Raw genomic sequence first — 19,685 nt, forward strand, 5'->3', positions numbered from 1 at the left:
TGGATCTTCTCTATCTCCTCCGTCAACCCGATCTGGTACGGATCCCACACTGATGAGCAATACTCAAGTATAGGTCGAACGAGTGTTTTGTAAGCCACCTCCTTTGTTGATGGACTACATTTTCTAAGGACTCTCCCAATGAATCTCAACCTGGTACCCGCCTTACCAACAATTAATTTTATATGATCATTCCACTTCAAATCGTTCCGCACGCATACTCCCAGATATTTTACAGAAGTAACTGCTACCAGTGTTTGTTCCGCTATCATATAATCATACAATAAAGGATCCTTCTTTCTATGTATTCGCAATACATTACATTTGTCTATGTTAAGGGTCAGTTGCCACTCCCTGCACCAAGTGCCTATCCGCTGCAGATCTTCCTGCATTTCGCTACAATTTTCTAATGCTGCAACTTCTCTGTATACTACAGCATCATCCGCGAAAAGCCGCATGGAACTTCCGACACTATCTACTAGGTCATTTATATATATTGTGAAAAGCAATGGTCCCATAACACTCCCCTGTGGCACGCCAGAGGTTACTTTAACGTCTGTAGATGTCTCTCCATTGAGAACAACATGCTGTGTTCTGTTTGCTAAAAACTCTTCAATCCAGCCACACAGCTGGTCTGATATTCCGTAGGCTCTTACTTTGTTTATCAGACGACAGTGCGGAACTGTATCGAACGCCTTCCGGAAGTCAAGGAAAATGGCATCTACCTGGGAGCCTGTATCTAATATTTTCTGGGTTTCATGAACAAATAATGCGAGTTGGGTTTCACACGATCGCTGTTTCCGGAATCCATGTTGATTCCTACATAGTAGATTCTGAGTTTCCAAAAACGACATGATACTCGAGCAAAAGACATGTTCTAAAATTCAGACTGAAGCGCCTAGAACCGCTCGGCCACACCAGCCGGCTCTATATCATTACAAAATATAAACTTTATTATACTAGTAACAAAAGTTAGTTCATCGCGTAACTTCCAGGCTTTAATCTAACCAAAGCAATTACTTTTGTTACAAGAACATTTTACATGCACAAACATAAAAACCCAATATTATTATTGTTGTTTTTTGTACTCGGTAGAACGTTCATCATCATGATCTAAGATAAGAGCTCTGTTGTTATTGATACGTGCGAAAGTTATTTATAGAAAACAGCGCTATGTTTTACATAAGCTCGACGTAGTACTGAAGCGATGTTTAATATGTTTTTCTTTTACGGACGCTTCTTTTTGTTGAGGAAATTGCGTTTTCTAGCGCTGTATGATAAATTTGTATTTTTTTCTTAATTTCTGCTACAGCCTCCCACTGTTGCAAGCTACAAACCAAGAATTTTCGAATAAAACCTGAATCAAATAGTGCCAATATATTCCTTAGGTTACGCAGCCCCGTATATATCCTCACTCAGTTTCTAGAAGGTTCGCCGTCCCCGTTTTCTAGCGAGACACCGATTGCATATGCAAAGAAAGCGATTGAAATTAGGTTAACACCCGATAAGTGTGCAACGCACTTAACTTACGGGTAACACATTTACAATCGTAACTGATCAAAGCATCTAGGAAAACTGCTGTAGTGTGCGCTTACTTGTGAAAGTCTAAGGTAGTCTACGGTAGTTTTACAGTTCTACTCAGAGCATTATATAAATTCTGTTTCCTGTTTCAAAAGGATTTCATCTTCGGAGGGACGGGGTGGGGGGCAGGGGAGGGGGAGAGAACGATGCCACCACTGGTCGTGCTGTTAACACTATTCCCAGTGGTGTAGTTTATAAAACTGGGAGAAGCCTTTGTGCGGTAATTATCGTTTACTTGGGTACCGGTCCGTCCCTGGTAGCTGAGTGGACAGCGCAACCGAATGTCAATCCTAAGTGCCCGGGTTTCATTCCCGACTGGATCGGAGATTTTCTCCACTCAGGGACTGGTTGTCGTGTTGTCCTAATCATCATCATTTCATCCCCTTTCGACGCGCAAGTCGCCGAAGTGGCGTCAAATCGAAAGACTTGCACCCGGAGAAAGGTCTACCACAGGGGCGGGCAGGAATCCTGCACGTGTGCGGTGCACTTGCACGCGTGCAGTTAACAGGTGTTCTGCGTGCACTCAGGGGCAAGCTGTCCACCCGCTTACCTCCCCTCCCCACCATATCTTCTGTCCACTCCTTCCTCTGTAATGCGTTTTGTTTTTCTAGCTTGCTTTATTGAATGATGGAATAAGGTTAGCAGGAGTGCTTGAAATAAATCATGGTTTGAAAGAGTACCTATTAACTACGATACGTTTTATTTAACTATCACAGGTGGAGTTTACAATACGTTTAATATCTGGAACAAAATTTCTGCATACAGACAAACGCAAACAGTTACGTAAATTTTCATCACTTATGTTTGCTCTTAACCGAGGCTTATTAATTCAGCAAATCGTTTTCCAGCTCTCACTATATTAAGCACAATTTTATAGCTTGCACGTACCGCTGGGCTATTATTGTTGTCGCCCTGAAAAATTAAAAACAGTGCTCCATAAAATGTTAAATCAGTTAGATGAGAGACATGACGAGAGAAAGTCGCAGATCTCTCGTGACAACGGCAACTAGGACAGATGCATCTAATATCGTCAGGTCGCTCTTCTTAAGCTCAGTCAATTTCCCCATCCGCTCAGAATCCGACAGTAAATTGTACTCGTCCTTGCGAAATTTATTATAATGGCCTTCAATTTTAAACTTCTGCTGACCTGCGAGAATACTGCCACGTATTAAACATTTCGAATTATCACGTCTTTGAACAAAGAAAAAATGATTCTCCCATTAATTTTTAAAAGATAGCAAATCTCCACGTCTCCGTTTCCCTGATTCACTGTGCATTTTCCGGTTCTTGAAATACAACGTTCACTACGTAGTGGTCGCTTCGCATCAACGTCCGCGGCTTAGCCTTGTACTACACTGCCGCAACCTGCCGGCTGTCGCCACTGCCCCATTCGGCGATTGCACGCGAGCAGCACACGTGCAGCGCTGTGCGCTCACGAGCGGCGTGCAACGTTTGCCCGCCCCTGGTCTACCAGATGGGAGGCTCTAGTCACTCGACATTTACATTTATTTACCTGAGTGCCGTCAGGTTCCGTTGTGACAAGTCTCACCGTTAAAGTCAGTGTTCCGTAAGATAGAAAGCAATGGGCCGAAGAAATAGCGTGGGTGTTAAGTTGCCAGTTTTCCGGCAGTAGCGATGAGGGCGGGCGTGCAGAGGCGTGGTGCACGGCGGCGCTTGGCCGCAGCTCTTCCTGGCCTGTCCTGTGCTGACGCGCGCGCGGCCGTGTGCGAGCAGAGGTCCGGCTGGCGGAAGCTGGCCGGGCGGCCGTCGCAGGCCGTGCTTGACGTGGTGTCCCGCCTGGAGCAGGCGGCGCGCGGCCCCGAGGACGCCCGCTCGCGCCGCCGCAAGCTGTACCGCCTCGCCTCCGACGAGCGGCCCTCCTTCCCGCAGCAGGCACGCAACTTCTACAGCCACGTCATGGAGAACAAGGAGGTCGTCAAGACGCTCTCTCTGCTCTCCACCTGCACGCAGGACGTGCGACAGGTACCCCGCCACCTACTCTTCTTTCTTCTTTATTGTCACTAACCTTTCTCCTCTTCTACAGCAAATCAATCGTACGTCGCTCGAGCAACAGTGTGGTCCGAGTTATTGGCGAAATGCGCAGGTCGTTCCTGTTTTCAGCAACAGTAAACGACCGTGTGCACATTACTGTAGGCTCATACTGCGGACGTCAACAACGGTGTGTGGTGGAGGGTACTTCGTCCACCGCTGTAACTTTCGCCCACTCCTGTTCCAGCCGTGATAGGTAGGCGGAAAGAACGATTATTGGTAAGTCTCTGTGTGAGCTCTAAACTTTTGGGGGATATAGTACCAAGAAGTGATATGTTGCTTCAGTCGTATAGGAACTGCCACTGGAGTTGGCCAAGGCTACCATCAGAACCTATTGAAACCATCCCGTCTCCTCTATACCTCTTGTGTTATTACGCAATAACCGTCTCCTCTATATCTATTTTGTTACGCAACCTTCCCTTTTACAATAAACTATGAAACATTTCCTTAGGATTTCTATCTCTTACTTAATAATAACAAATGAAATCTTCCCTTTGAAATTTATTGTCTGTCTCAATCTTCGCATACAAATTTAATTCCTGCTTATTAAAAGTGATTTGCTGATTATTTCGGTGAAACATAGAATGTGTCGTCGTCGTGGCCCTCAGTCGTTATCTGCAATAACCCAAAACTGTTCCTTACCTTTTTTACTGTTACTGGATCGCCAACTGACTGCTACATCGAATATCGACATGAATATAATTATTCTATTTTACTATACTCTATTAACTGCTGGTGGGCTGTCATCATAAGTGGCTGTATTTATTACCAAAGCTGACATTCGTTAATAGCAAAGCAGACGTTATTCATTAATTAATTTGACTGAAGTTACGTAATTCATGGTTACACTTTTTCTTGACAACAATAAAATTTTTGCATAGTTTATGTTGATTGTTTTTGGAATGGATTATAATCAGTAATGCAACATTCCTGGCAAAAATTAATTATATTCTGAAAACGCTTCAAATATTTACTGTTGGTAATTGAAATGATTTTACAAACGTTCAAATGGGACTTACTTTTTACAATAATCTTACAACTAGCATTGCGCAAACATACCTTCAGTAGTCTTGAGTTTCGCAAAGAAAATAATTCAACAATATTAGTTCCTCTTATGATAATAGTTAGCTGATGTCTCTGTACATCTGCTTATAATCTCTTGTAAATCATAGCTGGTGGCTGGCAGCCACACTACTCCTCTCAACCTCTCGCTTCAGACCTGCTACCAACTCGCTTCACATCTCGCTTACTACTGACTTCCTACGAACGCTAAAGTGCGGTCTCTCCTGCCAACAATGCTTTCTGGTGCAGACAATCCCTGCTACCATTACAAAATGTATCAATGCGCGGTCTTTCCCGCTCTTTTCTTAAAATGTATCCATACGCGATCTCTCCCGCCCTTTTTAAAAATTATATCAATTTGCGGTCTCTCTTGTCAACAATACTTTGGTGCAGACATTCCCTGCTACCACAATTATTTCCAACATGACAAATATTAATTATTCCTACTTAATCCTATTAGTAAAATATAAACATCTCTCATAAATTGTGATTTGACAATAGACAATAGAAATATACACGTCTTACATAACCCTCCACTGGGTTTCCTTAAAATTTTCCTACGTCGTTAAGTCATTTGGACTTGACGTAAGGAGAAAATTTGATTATAGAAATATGTGTAGAAATAAGTAAGTTAATGATAGAATATTTCTTTCAACAAAGCACATACATATACTGTCATAAGAATTTGTTTCCCTAAGTCTAACAAAGAGAATATTCATAAGAGTATACATCAAAATATACAAATAATATGAGTCAGTAAGATGGAAGTGTACATCGGGTAGTAAGAGTTACTTATATTTCTAATAGTAATGGATGGCAAAAATTAGAACATAATTTATGTTTCTTTTTTTTTGTAAAATTGGCATCTATTAGTACCATATTCAAAGAAGGGAAAAAAAAGGAATCGGATAGCATGGTCAAAGCACTGGCAACTGTCTGTGAATGCACTCAAAAGTCCGTTTCTTTCCCTCACATAGCACAACACCAGATTTCACCATGTGATTCCGTCGTCTCTTTGATCCATAGTTTTAGTGTAACCAAACACTAAGTTAGCCGTCGAATTGCCTTAGTTGCCGCAGCTACATCAGGTACAAGTTCCAACTCCAATTGTCCATTAGTAGTGATGGTGTGCATTTTGGTATGCAAGCACCTATTGACGTACATCATGACTGTGGTGTGCATCTTGGTATGCCGACACCTCATAGAATACATCGTAGATTGAAGCAATGTGGGTCACTATTCACCTTGTTTGTGCTTCATAACCATGGGGATGCACAGGAATTAAGGTACAGGTATAATCATTTTGTCAAAAGGTTCACGGATATGGTTGATACCGCTATTATCAAATTTTACATCATCTCTTTCTTCTGTGCTCAAAAAATTATTTATTTTACGTTTAAAAGGACAAAATATGTCACCTTGTGTGACTATAGAAAAAGTTTATGGTTTTAAACAATTACTTAAAAAAACACATTTTCCATCTGTAGTAAATTCAGCCTACAATACATATTACATTACCTGACAGTCAATAACATAAACAAATATTTCTGTAAGTGGAATTTAGTAGTACCTTTAGGCATCAACATTTTAAATAAAATAGACAAGTACATTTATACAAACTATGTCACTTTCTGTGACTCTAAATAAATCGTAATCTGGTGCTTATATAAATAATTACGTAAAGACACTGTTATATTACTTCACAGGATGTGAATTCACAGTTTTTGAAATGTGAAAGTACATTTTGACAGAATATGTCACTTTTTGTGACTTCAGTATGTTCGCTAATGTGTTCGTCAGTTACGAGTCATATTGTCAGTCGACTATTATTATGTTTAAGTTGTGTAACACATATCGTCATTGTTATTTAAGAGAAAACATTTGTATTTTACGTAGAGTGCGAATCGGTATGCTGACATTTGGTGTGATCTGTTTCTCCTATGTATGTATCTGATGTAAAATATATCATGTTCAATTCAGAAAAAAATTTTCGAATAGCAAAGTATATATAGTAAGCAATTTAATGTGGTTTCTCCATCCGTAGTGCTGCAATGAGCTGTGTCACCTGTTATCAAAATAAACCATTACTAAATTATATTCCTTACATACTAACATCTTCATTCTCCTCTCTCCTTTGCACCTCGTGTCATCTCTCTGTATTACCTATAACAAAATATTCATGTTCAATAATCGTCAGCGCACGGCATGACTTCCACATCTCTCTGCATCTGGAAAATCGCGTCAGCTCTCGGCATGACCTGTAGAGCATTTATCCATATTCCTCCATATTCAGTACTTATTTTATAATTAAAACTACGTTTATTTTGGTGAACTATGACAACAATGCTGCATGCACGGGTTAAAGAATACATCTAATTGCTACTACTGCATGAAAATTATTTGTACATCTTATACATTTACACTTAAAGTAGTCCTGTTAATTGCTTCACTTACCTTACATAATGTGAAATAAATGTCCTGCGAGAACGCTTCTAAGACTGCTATTAATGTTTAGTGTATTTGTCTGCGGTCGAATCGAGGTGACCTGTTGTGCACGTAAATAACCCATTAGTAGCTCACTGTATTCGGGCTTGCTGGAATGTGTCAAAAAGCTCATTGTTATACTCTGTCTATATGTATCCCTGTAAGAAGGTTTTTCTATTTTAAGAATTCCTTTATGTTTGACATATGATGGTTTACTCTCGATTTTTTTGTTTTGAGTGTCTCAATGTGTACTACATTAGCATGCGGAATATTTCGAATTCTGTACGGTCCTGCGTGTAGAAGTTCAATTTTTTTTTGCATCGTTTCTTCCCTTTATGTGACAGATAATGGGTACGAACTAGTATCTTATCGCCAATCTCTTACTTGCGAAATCTATTTACCTGCTTCTGCTGTCTCTTCCGACGATCTGCAGCTCGTTTAATGTTCGCTAGAGCCATGTCTGTTATCTCACAATGACGAAGTCTACGCTTCTTTGGAAAAGTAATCATTTCAGTATATGCGGGATTGGATAGTGTTTTGCTTTGAAAGTTTCGTGTGGTTTCACCTGAAATTCGTACATAAATCCTGTCATCGTTCCTGGAACTTTGTTAAAAACTGTTTTATGTTGCACAAGAATATTTTCTAATTCTATGCGTTCTGTGTCGACTTCTGCTATACTGTCTCCAACCTCGCGTGTAATTGTCTCTAATACATTATACTCCTGTTCCTCTGTCATGTCGTTATTATGTGTATTCGTGTATAGTGTTAGATAACTATCATTATCTTTAGAATCTGCAATAATCTCGATCCTGTGCATATTTTGTTTTTCTGAGGATACTGTGTTTTGAAATCTCACTACCACTGCACTGTCTTCCTTCTGTAATGTTAGGTATGACGATTTAAAGTCAATCTTTGCGTCGTAGTGTACGAGAAAATTCATTCCTAATATTATATCAGTTATTAAATGTGGAATTATCCAACAATTGCTGTGGAAAGTTTGCCCTGCAAAAACAAACGTTAATTGTGTCTGTCTTTTGACTTCAATTATTTTTCCTGGAAATGCTCCCTTAACTTTAGTTTTGTTTAACGGGAATACTGGGTAATCATTATTGCTGTTGCATCTGTTAAATGTGTCTTCCTTAATTAGGCACATTGGTGAGCCTGAATCAATTATTGCTAAAATATTTTGTGACTTTAAATTTATCTGGATTATTGGGTGGCATATAGTTTCCTGCATGATCGGTTTCTCGTGTAACAATGTGTCTCGCACGTCGTCGAATGTAATGGCATTCTCTATCGTTATCTTTTCTCTGTCCTTATCCATAGTGTCGTCATTTAGAGATTCATCACAGGCTATCTCTAGTCATAAATGTTCTGACATTTCATTTTCTGTCGGGGAGTGTTATGTGTTTTCTATAAGCTGTACTGTTCTACCGTTTTGATTATTAGCGGTAGGTGGCGGATGAAATCTTGTGTCTGGTACATTCATACGATAACTTGGTTGTTGTGCCCTGTTTGAATTTATATGAAAATTATCATTGTAGAATTTCCTTTGCGGTCGGTGTTCGTTATCTCTTCTTCTGTCGTCATAACTGTGGTTATACGGCGGGGCACGCGTGTTTCTCTGAAAAGGCTGTCTTTGTTCGTTTTGTGTATTTTGCGACTGACCCATGTAATTGTTTGCACCTGACGCATTATTTTGTAGATGAGTCATGTGAAAGTTTGACCGGTTCGGCATATCCTGTCGTATATGTGTCGTGTTATTTGGATGGCTTTGTTGCTGTCTTGAATTGTAATGTACATTGTTATTATACTGCTGTCCATTAAATCCCTGTGTGTATTCTCGATTAAAATTTTCATTTTCGCTGTGAAAGCATTTATTATGATTGTTACTGCCAAATCGTATTTGCTCAAAATTAGTATTGTTTGTCTGGTTTGCGTTATGTCCTGAAAAGTTCTTATTGACAAACGCATAATCTGCCTGGTGTACCTCTAGCAATTGCAGGATGTCTCTAAATGCGTACACGCTGTCCTTTTGCTGGCCTGTTAATAAAGACACTTTTAATGCTCTGGAGAGTTTTGAAATACACAGTGGTATTAACGCGGATGGACTGTATGGCTCATTGAAGTATTGGTTTTGTTCAACCATATACTCGAAAAATTGTGTAATTGTTGGGAAAGTAGAATTCTCGAAGTTTGGCAGACTAATTAGCAGATCTTTAATGCTACTCTGTGTGGTATCTGACCAATATGCTGCTAGAAATGCTTCCTGGAATGCTTCTACTAAAAAACAATCACTAGCAATTGGTCGCATTCTTCTCGCTGGTTCCCCTTCAAGAAAACTAATAACAAATTCTAGCTTATGTTGAACTGCCCATGATGGTGGAGTGCCGCATGGAATTGTTGGATTCAGTCCAGTGGGTGTATTTGCGTCCTGTCGTTTTTAAATGTTTTAAACTTTCTCACTGAAAGGAAATGCTTGTGGTCGAAACCGTCATATCTTTCTGTGTAATTATTTTTGTAATGTTGTGAATATGAATTTGTGTGTCTTTCTGCCTGGTTAAGATCTCTTACTCTCTGAAGTCTACCGACATTATATGTATTGTGCATCTGAGGCATGTCGTAATGGTGTGTGTTCTGTTTCAATTGATTGTTTGCAATTGTTTCTTGTGTTTCAGCTATCCTTTGCTGTAAAGAATTGATTTTCGGATGTAACAAATTATTACGTGATTCTAGGTCTGCGATTGTTTGTTGCATATTAGTAATTTGCGTATCTTTACTATTAGAAATCTGTTGAACTGAGACTGGTGTAGTGTCATCTGATTTACTGTCATTGTTAGTATCTAACAGGTCTATTCTTGTAGTGAGTTCGTTGATCTTTTCTGTCAATTCGTTTCGTAATTTACGATTGCTTTTGGTTACTTTCTTAAAATATGCTTTCAAATTTTCTGAGTCTTGATTGATTTCTGTGTGTTCCATTTTGTCAGTTAGTGTCAGAACTTCTTCTGCTAATTTATCCCTAATATTTTGGATTTCAGTGTGTGTAGAAATTTTCGCCTCAGTTGCATGTGATTGTATTTCCGAGAGCCTCTCTTGTATTTGAATATTTGTCTCCTTAACCGTTTCTCTTTCTTCCGAAATCGAGTGTATGTGATTGTCCACGTAAGTTTTTCCCTGAACAAACACTTTCTTTTTGTCGTCCTGTCGTTTCTTTATTCTGCGATCGCACCAGTTTGCGGTGACGTATCAAACAGTTTTCTGTGTGATTGTTAAAACGTTCATCAATGTGAGCGTTTTGTTTAGAAAAGTTCTCTGTCATTGTAAGGAGAAACAGCGTTGGCCTTTTTTTTTTTTATTATCCGCAAAATCGATTTTCGGTCACTTAATGACCATCCTCAGTGCTTTATGAGTTTATGTGATCGCTCTAAGCTTGTTGATACCAGTGCCTACCAATCTTAATTGTATAATACAGCACTGAGGATGGTCACTAAGTGACCGAAAATCGATTTTGCGGATAATAAAACAAAAAAATACGACCAACGCTGTTTCTCCTTCCAATTATATCCATTATCTGGTCGTGGTGCACAGAACACTCCATGGAGTCGCCAATCAATTCTGTCATTGTTTCTCGTATTCTTACCGCGAATGCTACTTCTTTATCTCTTATTTCTTGAATCTTGTCGTGTGACTCTTGGTTTGATTTTTCAGCGACTGCTTGAATTTCTACTTTGATTTCGTGTTTTAGATTTTGGTACATTTTGTCTAATTTCTGATCTGGTGTGTGAGTTCTGCCTTGATTTCGTTTTTTAGGTCTGCTGATTCTTATGCCCTTCTGTTAAAGTTTTGGTTCATCTCTTGTCTCATTTGTAGCAAAAATGACATTATTGGATCCCTTTCGGATTGACTTCTGTGTGTATTTGTATTCATTGTTAAAGGTTGTACATTTGTGTTCATTTGAACATCCTCAGCCGATTGTAATCGTGTCACCTCTTCTGTGGATTCGGAATTTTTGTCAATAAAACTGTTGTATCTGCTACGCAGATTTCGTAGCTGTGTACCGTTTGAATCTGTTTCGGCACGTAATGGAGTCACACTGTTTGACTGCGTTATAGCGGTTTCGTTACTGAAACTATTATGTCTGCTACGAGTAATTTGTGGCTGTGTAGCGTCTGTTGTATTTAAAAACAAATTATTTTGCACTAATGTCTCATTATCAGTTGGCATATCTGAAGTTTATTGATCGTCAAAAGATTCCATATTATTACTACTCTCGAATGTCTGTTCACCTAACGTTTCTTTATCGGGTTTTTCACACGTATTATTTCTGTCTATTCCTGAAAAGAATTTCTCGTCAGTATTTTCTACGCTATTATCCCTTTGAGAACGAGTAATTATTCTGCGGTACATTGTCTATAATTAACACACGTAACAAAATATATCCCTGTTCAAAGCGGATTCAGCACTGAACAAACACTTTTCAACGCAGAATCAATAGAACAAAAAGAATTGCCGATGGGCTGTGGATTAAAGGTATACACTTTCGTATAAGCGTTGCACCACTTAACAGTAGCTTATTCATACGATTGTCAGAGTCAGTATATTCATTTTCACAGTAGATTCACTAAAGAGTCTTACACATTGGATGTCGCCAAGTGAAACCTTCCCGTCTCCTCTATACCTCTTTTGTTAATGATAACCTTCCCTTTCACAATAAACTATGAAACATTTCCTTAGGATTTCTATCTCTTGCTTAATAATAACAAATGAAATCTTCCCTTTGAAATTTATTGTCTTTCTCAATCTACGCATACAAATTTAATTCCTGCTTATTAAAAATTATTTTCTGATTATTTTGACGAAACATAGAATGTGTCGTCGTCGTGGCCCTCAGTCGTTATCTGCAATAACCCAAAACTGTTCCTTACCTTTTTTACTGTTACTGGATCGCCATCTGACTGCTACATCGAATAGCGACATGAATATACTTACTCTGTTTTACTATACTCTATTAACTGCTGGTGGGCTGTCATAATAAGTGGCTGTATTTACTACTAAAGCTGACGTTATTCTTTAATTGCAAAGCTGACATTATTCTTTATTTAATGTGACTGAAGTTACGTAATTCATGGTCACACTTTTTCTTGACAACAATAAAATTTCAAAAAAATGGTTCAAATGGCTCTGAGCACTATGGGACTCAACTGCTGTGGTCATAAGTCCCCTAGAACTTAGAACTACTTAAACCTAACTAACCTAAGGACAGCACACAACACACAGCCATCACGAGGCAGAGAAAATCCCTGACCCCGCCGGGAATCGAACCCGGGAACCCGGGCGTGGGTAGCGAGAACGCTACCGCACGACCACGAGATGCGGGCCAATAAAATTTGTGCAAAGTTTTATGTTGATGGTTTTTGGGATGGATTATAATCAGTAAAGCAACATTGCTGGCAAAAATTAATTATATTCTGAAAAAGCTTCAAATATTTACTGTTCGTAATGAAATGATTTTACAAACGTTCAAATGGGACTTACTTTTTACAATACCCCTACAACTAGCACTGCGCAAACACACCTTCAGTAGTCTTGAATTTCGCAATAAATATAATTCAATAATATTAGTTCCTCTTATGATAATAGTTAGTAGATGCCTCTGTACATCTGTTTATAATCGCCGGCCGGTGTGGCCGTGCGGTTCTAGGCGCTTCCATCTGGAACCGCGTGACCGCTACGGTCGCAGGTTCGAATCCTGCCTCGGACATGGATGTGTGTGATGTCCTTAGGTTAGTTAGGTTTAAGTAGTTCTAAGTTCTAGGGGACTGATGACCACAGATGTGAAGTCCCATAGTGCACAGAGCCATTTGAACCATTTGTTTATAATCTCTTGTAAATCATAGCTGGTGGCTGGCAGGCACACTACTCCTCTCAACCACTCGCTTCAGACCTGCTACCAACTCACTTCACATCTCGCTTACTACTGATTTCCTACGAACGCTAAAGTGCGGTCTCTCCTGCCAACAATGCTTTCTGGTGCAGACAATCCCTGCTACCATCACAAAATGTATCAATGCGCGGTGTTTCCCGCTCTTTTCTTAAAATGTATCCATACGCGGTCTCTCCCGCCCTTTTTAAAATTATATCAATTTGCGGTCTCTCTTGTCAACAATACTTTGGTACAGACATTCCCTGCTACCACAATTATTTCCAGCATAACAAATATTAATTATTGCTACTTAATCCTATTAATAAAACATAAAAATCTTTCATAAATTGTGATTGGCAATAGACAAAAGAAATACACACGTCTTACACTATAACGAAACGTATGCTCTTCTTTAGATCCCTTGTATTTCCTCACTCAGCCTTGTCTGGTGAGGCTCCCCGACCGACGAGCAATAGTCAAATTTCGACCTAACTAGAGTTTTGTAGCCTACGTCTTTCGTAGGTGGACTACACCTCCTGAAGATTCTTCCAATGAGTCTCATTCTGGCATCTCCATTACCTGTTACTACTTTTATGTGGTTATTTCGCTTTGAATCGCTCCGTACCCATACTCACCGATATTTAATGGAACTGACTTTCCAGTGTTCAGCAGTCGTGTAATCACACATTAATGGATCTTTCTGCCTATTTATACCCACTACTTTGTCTTTGTTTATGATGGGCGTCAACTGCCAATTCCTGTACCACGCGTTGATCCTCTGTATTTATCTCTGTATTCCGCAACAACTGTCTACCGTTTGTATACATCATCCTGGAAACTGACAGTACCATGTAGGATTCAACATGTCTTCCGCGAAAAACGATCTTGTGTATACTAGCATCCGCTGTTCGTCCAAGAGACTCAGAAAGCAATAGACAGCGGTGTCCGAGTTACAGTTCCACCCTATCGTTTAGCGAATAAATTACGAGCTTACCAGACAGATGGATTCATGGCTTCCTTCCAGAACACAATACGTTATTATTAATTGGACGTAACAGATAGTAGTAACAGTAACTTCGGAAGTGATCTAAGACAGTATCATCGAGTCTTTATTGTTTATGACACACATAAATTCTCTAACGGATAACGTTGTAAGGCTGTTCGAAGATGATACTGTTGTATATGGTGAAGTCGCAACGTTAGATAATTCTAGGAAGACTTGGAAGAGGATCGATGTTTGATGCAGATATTGGCATAAGGCCTTTAGGATGAAAAAGTGTTATGCATTGGGGATAAGTAAATCGAAAGAAACTGTATTGTTTAGTTGCACGACCGCCGAAAAGTCATCGGAAACAGTCAAATATCTGGCAGAATCTATACGGGTTGATGTAAACTTAACTACCACATAAAAGTAATCGAAGCAAAGTCAGAGATGCATTAGATGCATTAGAAGAAAGGCAGAGGTGCAGCACAAGAATCTGCAGGAAGTGTAGTCCCAGCGAAGGATTAAAAAAAAAAAAAAAAAAAAAATCTACTTCATGATCAGGCCCTGAAGACCACTCGAAGGAGGTGGCATACGAAAACTTCGATCGATGAATATTTTTCTTCCTCATGGTGTTGGTAGAAAAAGGATAGAAGATCTAAATAAGAGCAGTGCCTATCCTGATGTGTCCGTTTAGTAAACGCGAAGACGTCACACAGTTGCTCATTCAACTCCGCGGTAGACGCCACAAGAGATGCACTTATATATAGTGTGGTTTGCTATCAATATTCAAGTTTCCAGAAGAGTCAAGCAACATATTGCTTCCTGCCTGGCAATCCATCGCTCTAATTAGGTACCATCATGAGCCGCCATACAACAAGTAGCGATTTCAGGTACATGTCTCTCGTATGCTGGTATATTTTTATAAGTGTTTCTTTTCTGGCAACTTTTTGGTACGTATTCACAAAATGAAAAATTACGCCTACGAATAATCATTTAACAATTACGATATGAATAGCTTTTCTTACTTTCCACATAATTCAAAGAAACAGAGTGGCCAGAAACAGTCTGATAAGCTTTTAAAGGTGTTGCAGCGTAGATATCGCTGAGGGATAATTTTAAAAAACCGACACGCTGCGCCGTTTCCGTGTTAATTGGCATTGAAGTTAGCCAATTAGGTTGTTGCGCGTCCAAATTCAAGCAGCTTTCCAGATACAATTAGTGTCTCTTTTTCTCGTAGCGTAAATGATAGCGCATGGGGCTACTCAGTCTTTGGCTCGTGTTCGAGCCTTGCCACCGCCCCATGTCCAATTTTCATGCCGCTTTCTTGTTCGGTTTTACGAAACCAAATGAAGATCACATTTGGCGACATCTTCTCTGGAGGGCCACTTGAATTTGAGCACGCAACGGCCGAACTGGCTAACTTCAATGCTAATTAACTCAAAAAAGTTGCAACGTATCGAATTTTTCACTTAAAAGTTATTTCTCAGTACAGCCTACCCTACAACACTCTTACAGGCTCTTCAGACTGTTTATGACCACCCTGTATACATTTTTCACGCAATCGCCGAAGTCAGTTTAGAATGTGGTATGGTAGCTACGCGTGCCCGTAGAACTAGTAATAAATATTGAACCACAACACCTATACGATTAATGCACAACTATCTTTAAATTGTACTAAATTAATACAGAAGACTGTTGTATAAAACCAAAAATAGTGCAGACGCTGATGTAAATATGATGAAAAATGAAACTTGTGACATTTTCAAACAGATTCAACTACCTCTAAGGTAAAGACATTGAGTCTTCAACAGAAATATCGTCCGCTGTACCTATGGCTTGTTCAGTAGGTTCAGGTTTAGATTTTACGTACAGACCTGTTTTAGTCATACGCTTGATGTTGTCTGTAGTTGGCCTAATTTTTCAGTTCACAGTTCTTTGGCCTTGTCATACTCAATCGTCACCAACGATGTATTTAGTGCGTAAGTGATTAACGCATTTCTTTGTTTAGTTATAAATAACTTCAGTTTCTGTCACAATCGGCTTTTGAATGACGAATGGAAAGAACATTTACTGCCAAAACGGGTAACACTTTAAAAGTAATCTCCTCAGCATTGCCTTTGTGTTTCTGGACCTCCAACAAGAATAAAAGCGTCAAGGATCAATGTCACTGTATATAAAATTTGTGAATTTATGATTGTATTTCACAACAATATATTTGATACCTTGCTTCGAAACTGATCCACCTTGATATACGTTATGAAATAACGTCAGCCTGTTTATGTAAAGGAAGGCAACGCTGGTCATCACCAAATTCTTGAAGGTCATTGGCGTCATCTGTTACAATTCGTGGCAATTTTGTTACAAGAGTGAGTAAGGAGGTACGTCTATTATCTTATTTCTTGCTACACGTCCCGTTTTGAAGTCACTACTGAGATTCGTGAGAATATTTGATTTGGAAAACGGTGTCTCTTCTTCATCGGTAGACATATTAACTCGTACATTATTAAATTTCAGTTCAGGTCTCGCATTAATCTTAATGACCAGCAACTTTTCCGTAGCTGCTGCATTACTACATCTCTCACGTACAGTTCACTGAAAGAAATAAAATTTTCAGTGTCGTCAGTCTCTGATTTCTAACGATTCTCTTATTATTTTACTTCGTTTCATGTGGGTTATTAAGAGGTCGGCGTAAGTTCTAGTCTTTTTGTCGGCTAGCCATGTAACATAGAGCTATGTAGAGGATTCTGTTTCGTACTTGTTTTCCATTTTTTCATGGAAGTTATAAAAAATCTCTAATCTAATTATGTTGTTGTTGTGATCTTCAGTCCAAAGACTGGTTTCATGCAGCTCTTCATGCTACTCTATTCTGTGCAAGTCTCTTCATCTCCGAGAAACTTCTGCAACCTACATCCTTCTGAATCGGCTTACTGCATTCATGTCATGGTCTCCCTCTACGATTTTTACCCTCCACGCTTCCCTCCAGTATTAAATTGGTGATTCCTTGATTCCTGAGAATGTATCCTACCGACCGACCTCTTCTTTTGGTCAAGTTGTGCCACAAACTCCTCTTCTCCCCAATTCTATTCAGTACCTCCTCATTACTTACGTGATCTACCAATCTAATCTTCAGCATTCTTCTGTAGCACCACATTTCAAAAGCTTCTATTTTCTTTTTGTCTAAACTGATCATCGTTCACGTTTCACTTCCATACATGGCTACACTCCATACAAATACTCTCAGAAAAGACTTCCTGACGCTTAAATCTATACTCGATGGTAACAAATGTATCTTCTTCAGAAACGCTTTCTTTGCCATCGACAACATTCCATTATCCTTGTTTTACTTTTATTGGTGTTCATCTTATATACTCCTCTCAAGACACCGTCCACTCCGTTTAACTGCTCTTCCAAGTCCTTTGCTGTCTCTGGCAAAATTACAATGTCATTGGCACCTCAAAGTTTTTCAACCTTTTTATTTCTTCTCCCTGGATTTTAATTCTTACTCCAATTTTTTTCTTTTGTTTACTTTGCTGCTTGCTCAATATACAGATTGAATAACATCGGGAATAGGCTACACCCTGTCTCATCCATTCTCAACTACTGCTTCTATTTCATGGCCCTCGACTCTTATAACTGCCATCTGGTTTCTGTTTGAATTGTAAATTGCCTTTCTCTCCCTGTATTTTACCCCTACCACCTTCACACTTTGAAAGAAAGTATTCCATTCAACATTGTAAAAAGCTTTCTGTGTATCTACAAATGCTATAAACGTAGGTTTGCCTTTCCTTAATCTATCTTCTAAGATGAGTCGTAGGGTTAGTGATGCCTCTGTGGTTGCCTACATTTCTATATAATGTAAACTGATCTTCACCGATGTCTGCTTCTACCAGTTCTTCCATTCGCCTGTAAAGAATTCGTGTTAGTATTTTTCAAAAAATGGTTCAAATGGCTCTGAGCACTACGGGACTTAACATCTATGGTCATCAGTCCCCTAGAACTTAGAACTACTTAAACCTAACTAACCTAAGGACAGCACACAACACCCAGCCATCACGAGGCAGAGAAAATCCCTGACCCCGCCGGGAATCGAACCCGGGAACACGGGTAGTATTTTTCACCCGTGACTTATTAAGCTGATAGTTCGGTAATTTCACACCTGTCAACACCTGCTTTCATTGGAGTAGGAATTATTATATTCTTCTAGAACTCAGGTTATTTCGCCTGTCACATACATCTTGCTCGTCAGATGGTGGAGATTTGTCATGGCTGGCTCTCCCAAGGCTTTCAGTAGTTCTAACGGAATGTCGTCTGCTACCAGGGCCTTGTTTCGGCTTAGCTCTTTCAGTACTCTATCAAATTCTTCATATTGTAATAGAGTGCAATTTTTAGTATGTAATTATTAATATATGCTTTATCCAGAATTTCGTTTTCAAAGTTGTTTGCAATCCGCTCGCAATAAAATTCTTCTTTCGTACTTTCGAGTGACTGCGAGAAAACTCTAATCTTACCGTCGTCGATAGAGTTGATTAAGGATCTACAGGAAATAGTCACAGTAATATTTCACGCAATTATATTTAGATTTCTACATCGCGGCCATGAGTTGCTGAAAAATCGGATTTGGTTCAATATGAACAGTTTCTTTCGTAAAGTGCACAATTATTCTTTTATTTTTAAAAGTGGACACAAATCAATTCATGAGACATAAGGGGAGTTTGAAAAGTTCTCAGAATCGTCGGAAGAAATTAGGACTAGCACAATGAGGTTCCCATGTATAATAGGTTATCCTTTTTCAGTAAACACGAGACGTGTCTGTGCAGTGGGTAGAGATTTGTAATGCTGACGATTCTTTGTTATTGTTCCTGTGTAGTGATCTGTGAAGATGGAAAAAATTGAGATTCGTGCAGTGATTAAGTGCTTCCTAAAGAAAGATATGAAAACAAAGGAAATCCATGCCGATTTTCAGAACACACTGGGGAATGTGCTCTTTCACATTCAGGTGTTGTGGAGTGTACAAACGTCTTTAAATTTGGTCGCGGCATACTACATCAGGGCTTCCCGTGGACCCAGTGGGCATCGCTACCGCCACGAGAGCACGATTCGTGCACAACTCGCTTTCTCTTACTTGTTAACAGGCCTGAACACTGTAGATAATAAACGATCGGTAGGTGACACTCAAGTCTGTAGTCACCTCAGTATTCTTTACGTTGTAATAATATTATACTGCGATGATGCAATGAATACTTAAGACACAATATAACATGTGCATAATATATAAGGAAGTGTAACTAGTGTTATACAAAAGAGCCATCGAATGAAAAAATAATAATAGCTTATAACAATTCTGTCTTCAAGAAAAGCAAATGAATTAAAGCCAACGGCCTTGCCGCAGTGGTCACGCTTGTTCCCGTCGGATCACCGAAGTTTAGCGTTGTCGGGCTTGGCTAGAACTTGGATGAGTGACCATTCGGATCTGCCGAGTGTTGTTAAGTTGGATGCACTTAGCTCTTGTAGGCCAATTAAGGAGCTACTCAACTGCGAAGTAGCGGATTCGATCACGAAAACTGACAACAGCCGGGAGAAGCTGTGTGCTGACCACGTGCCCCT

The 19,685-nt window shown here is 39.5% G+C and overlaps 1 protein-coding gene across 1 annotated transcript in view; it reads left to right on the forward strand.

The window, feature by feature from the left end:
- LOC126184483 (dynein axonemal heavy chain 5) overlaps positions 1–19,685 on the forward strand; it is a 976,026-nt gene that overhangs the window by 350,380 nt on the left and 605,961 nt on the right. The window contains exon 23 of the mRNA XM_049926874.1: positions 3,382–3,561. Within this exon, the coding sequence (XP_049782831.1) occupies positions 3,382–3,561 (180 nt within the window). The remainder of the gene's footprint in view (positions 1–3,381; positions 3,562–19,685) is intronic.

Source organism: Schistocerca cancellata, chromosome 4 (genome assembly GCF_023864275.1).
Source record: "Schistocerca cancellata isolate TAMUIC-IGC-003103 chromosome 4, iqSchCanc2.1, whole genome shotgun sequence".
Lineage (NCBI taxonomy): Eukaryota > Metazoa > Arthropoda > Insecta > Orthoptera > Acrididae > Schistocerca > Schistocerca cancellata.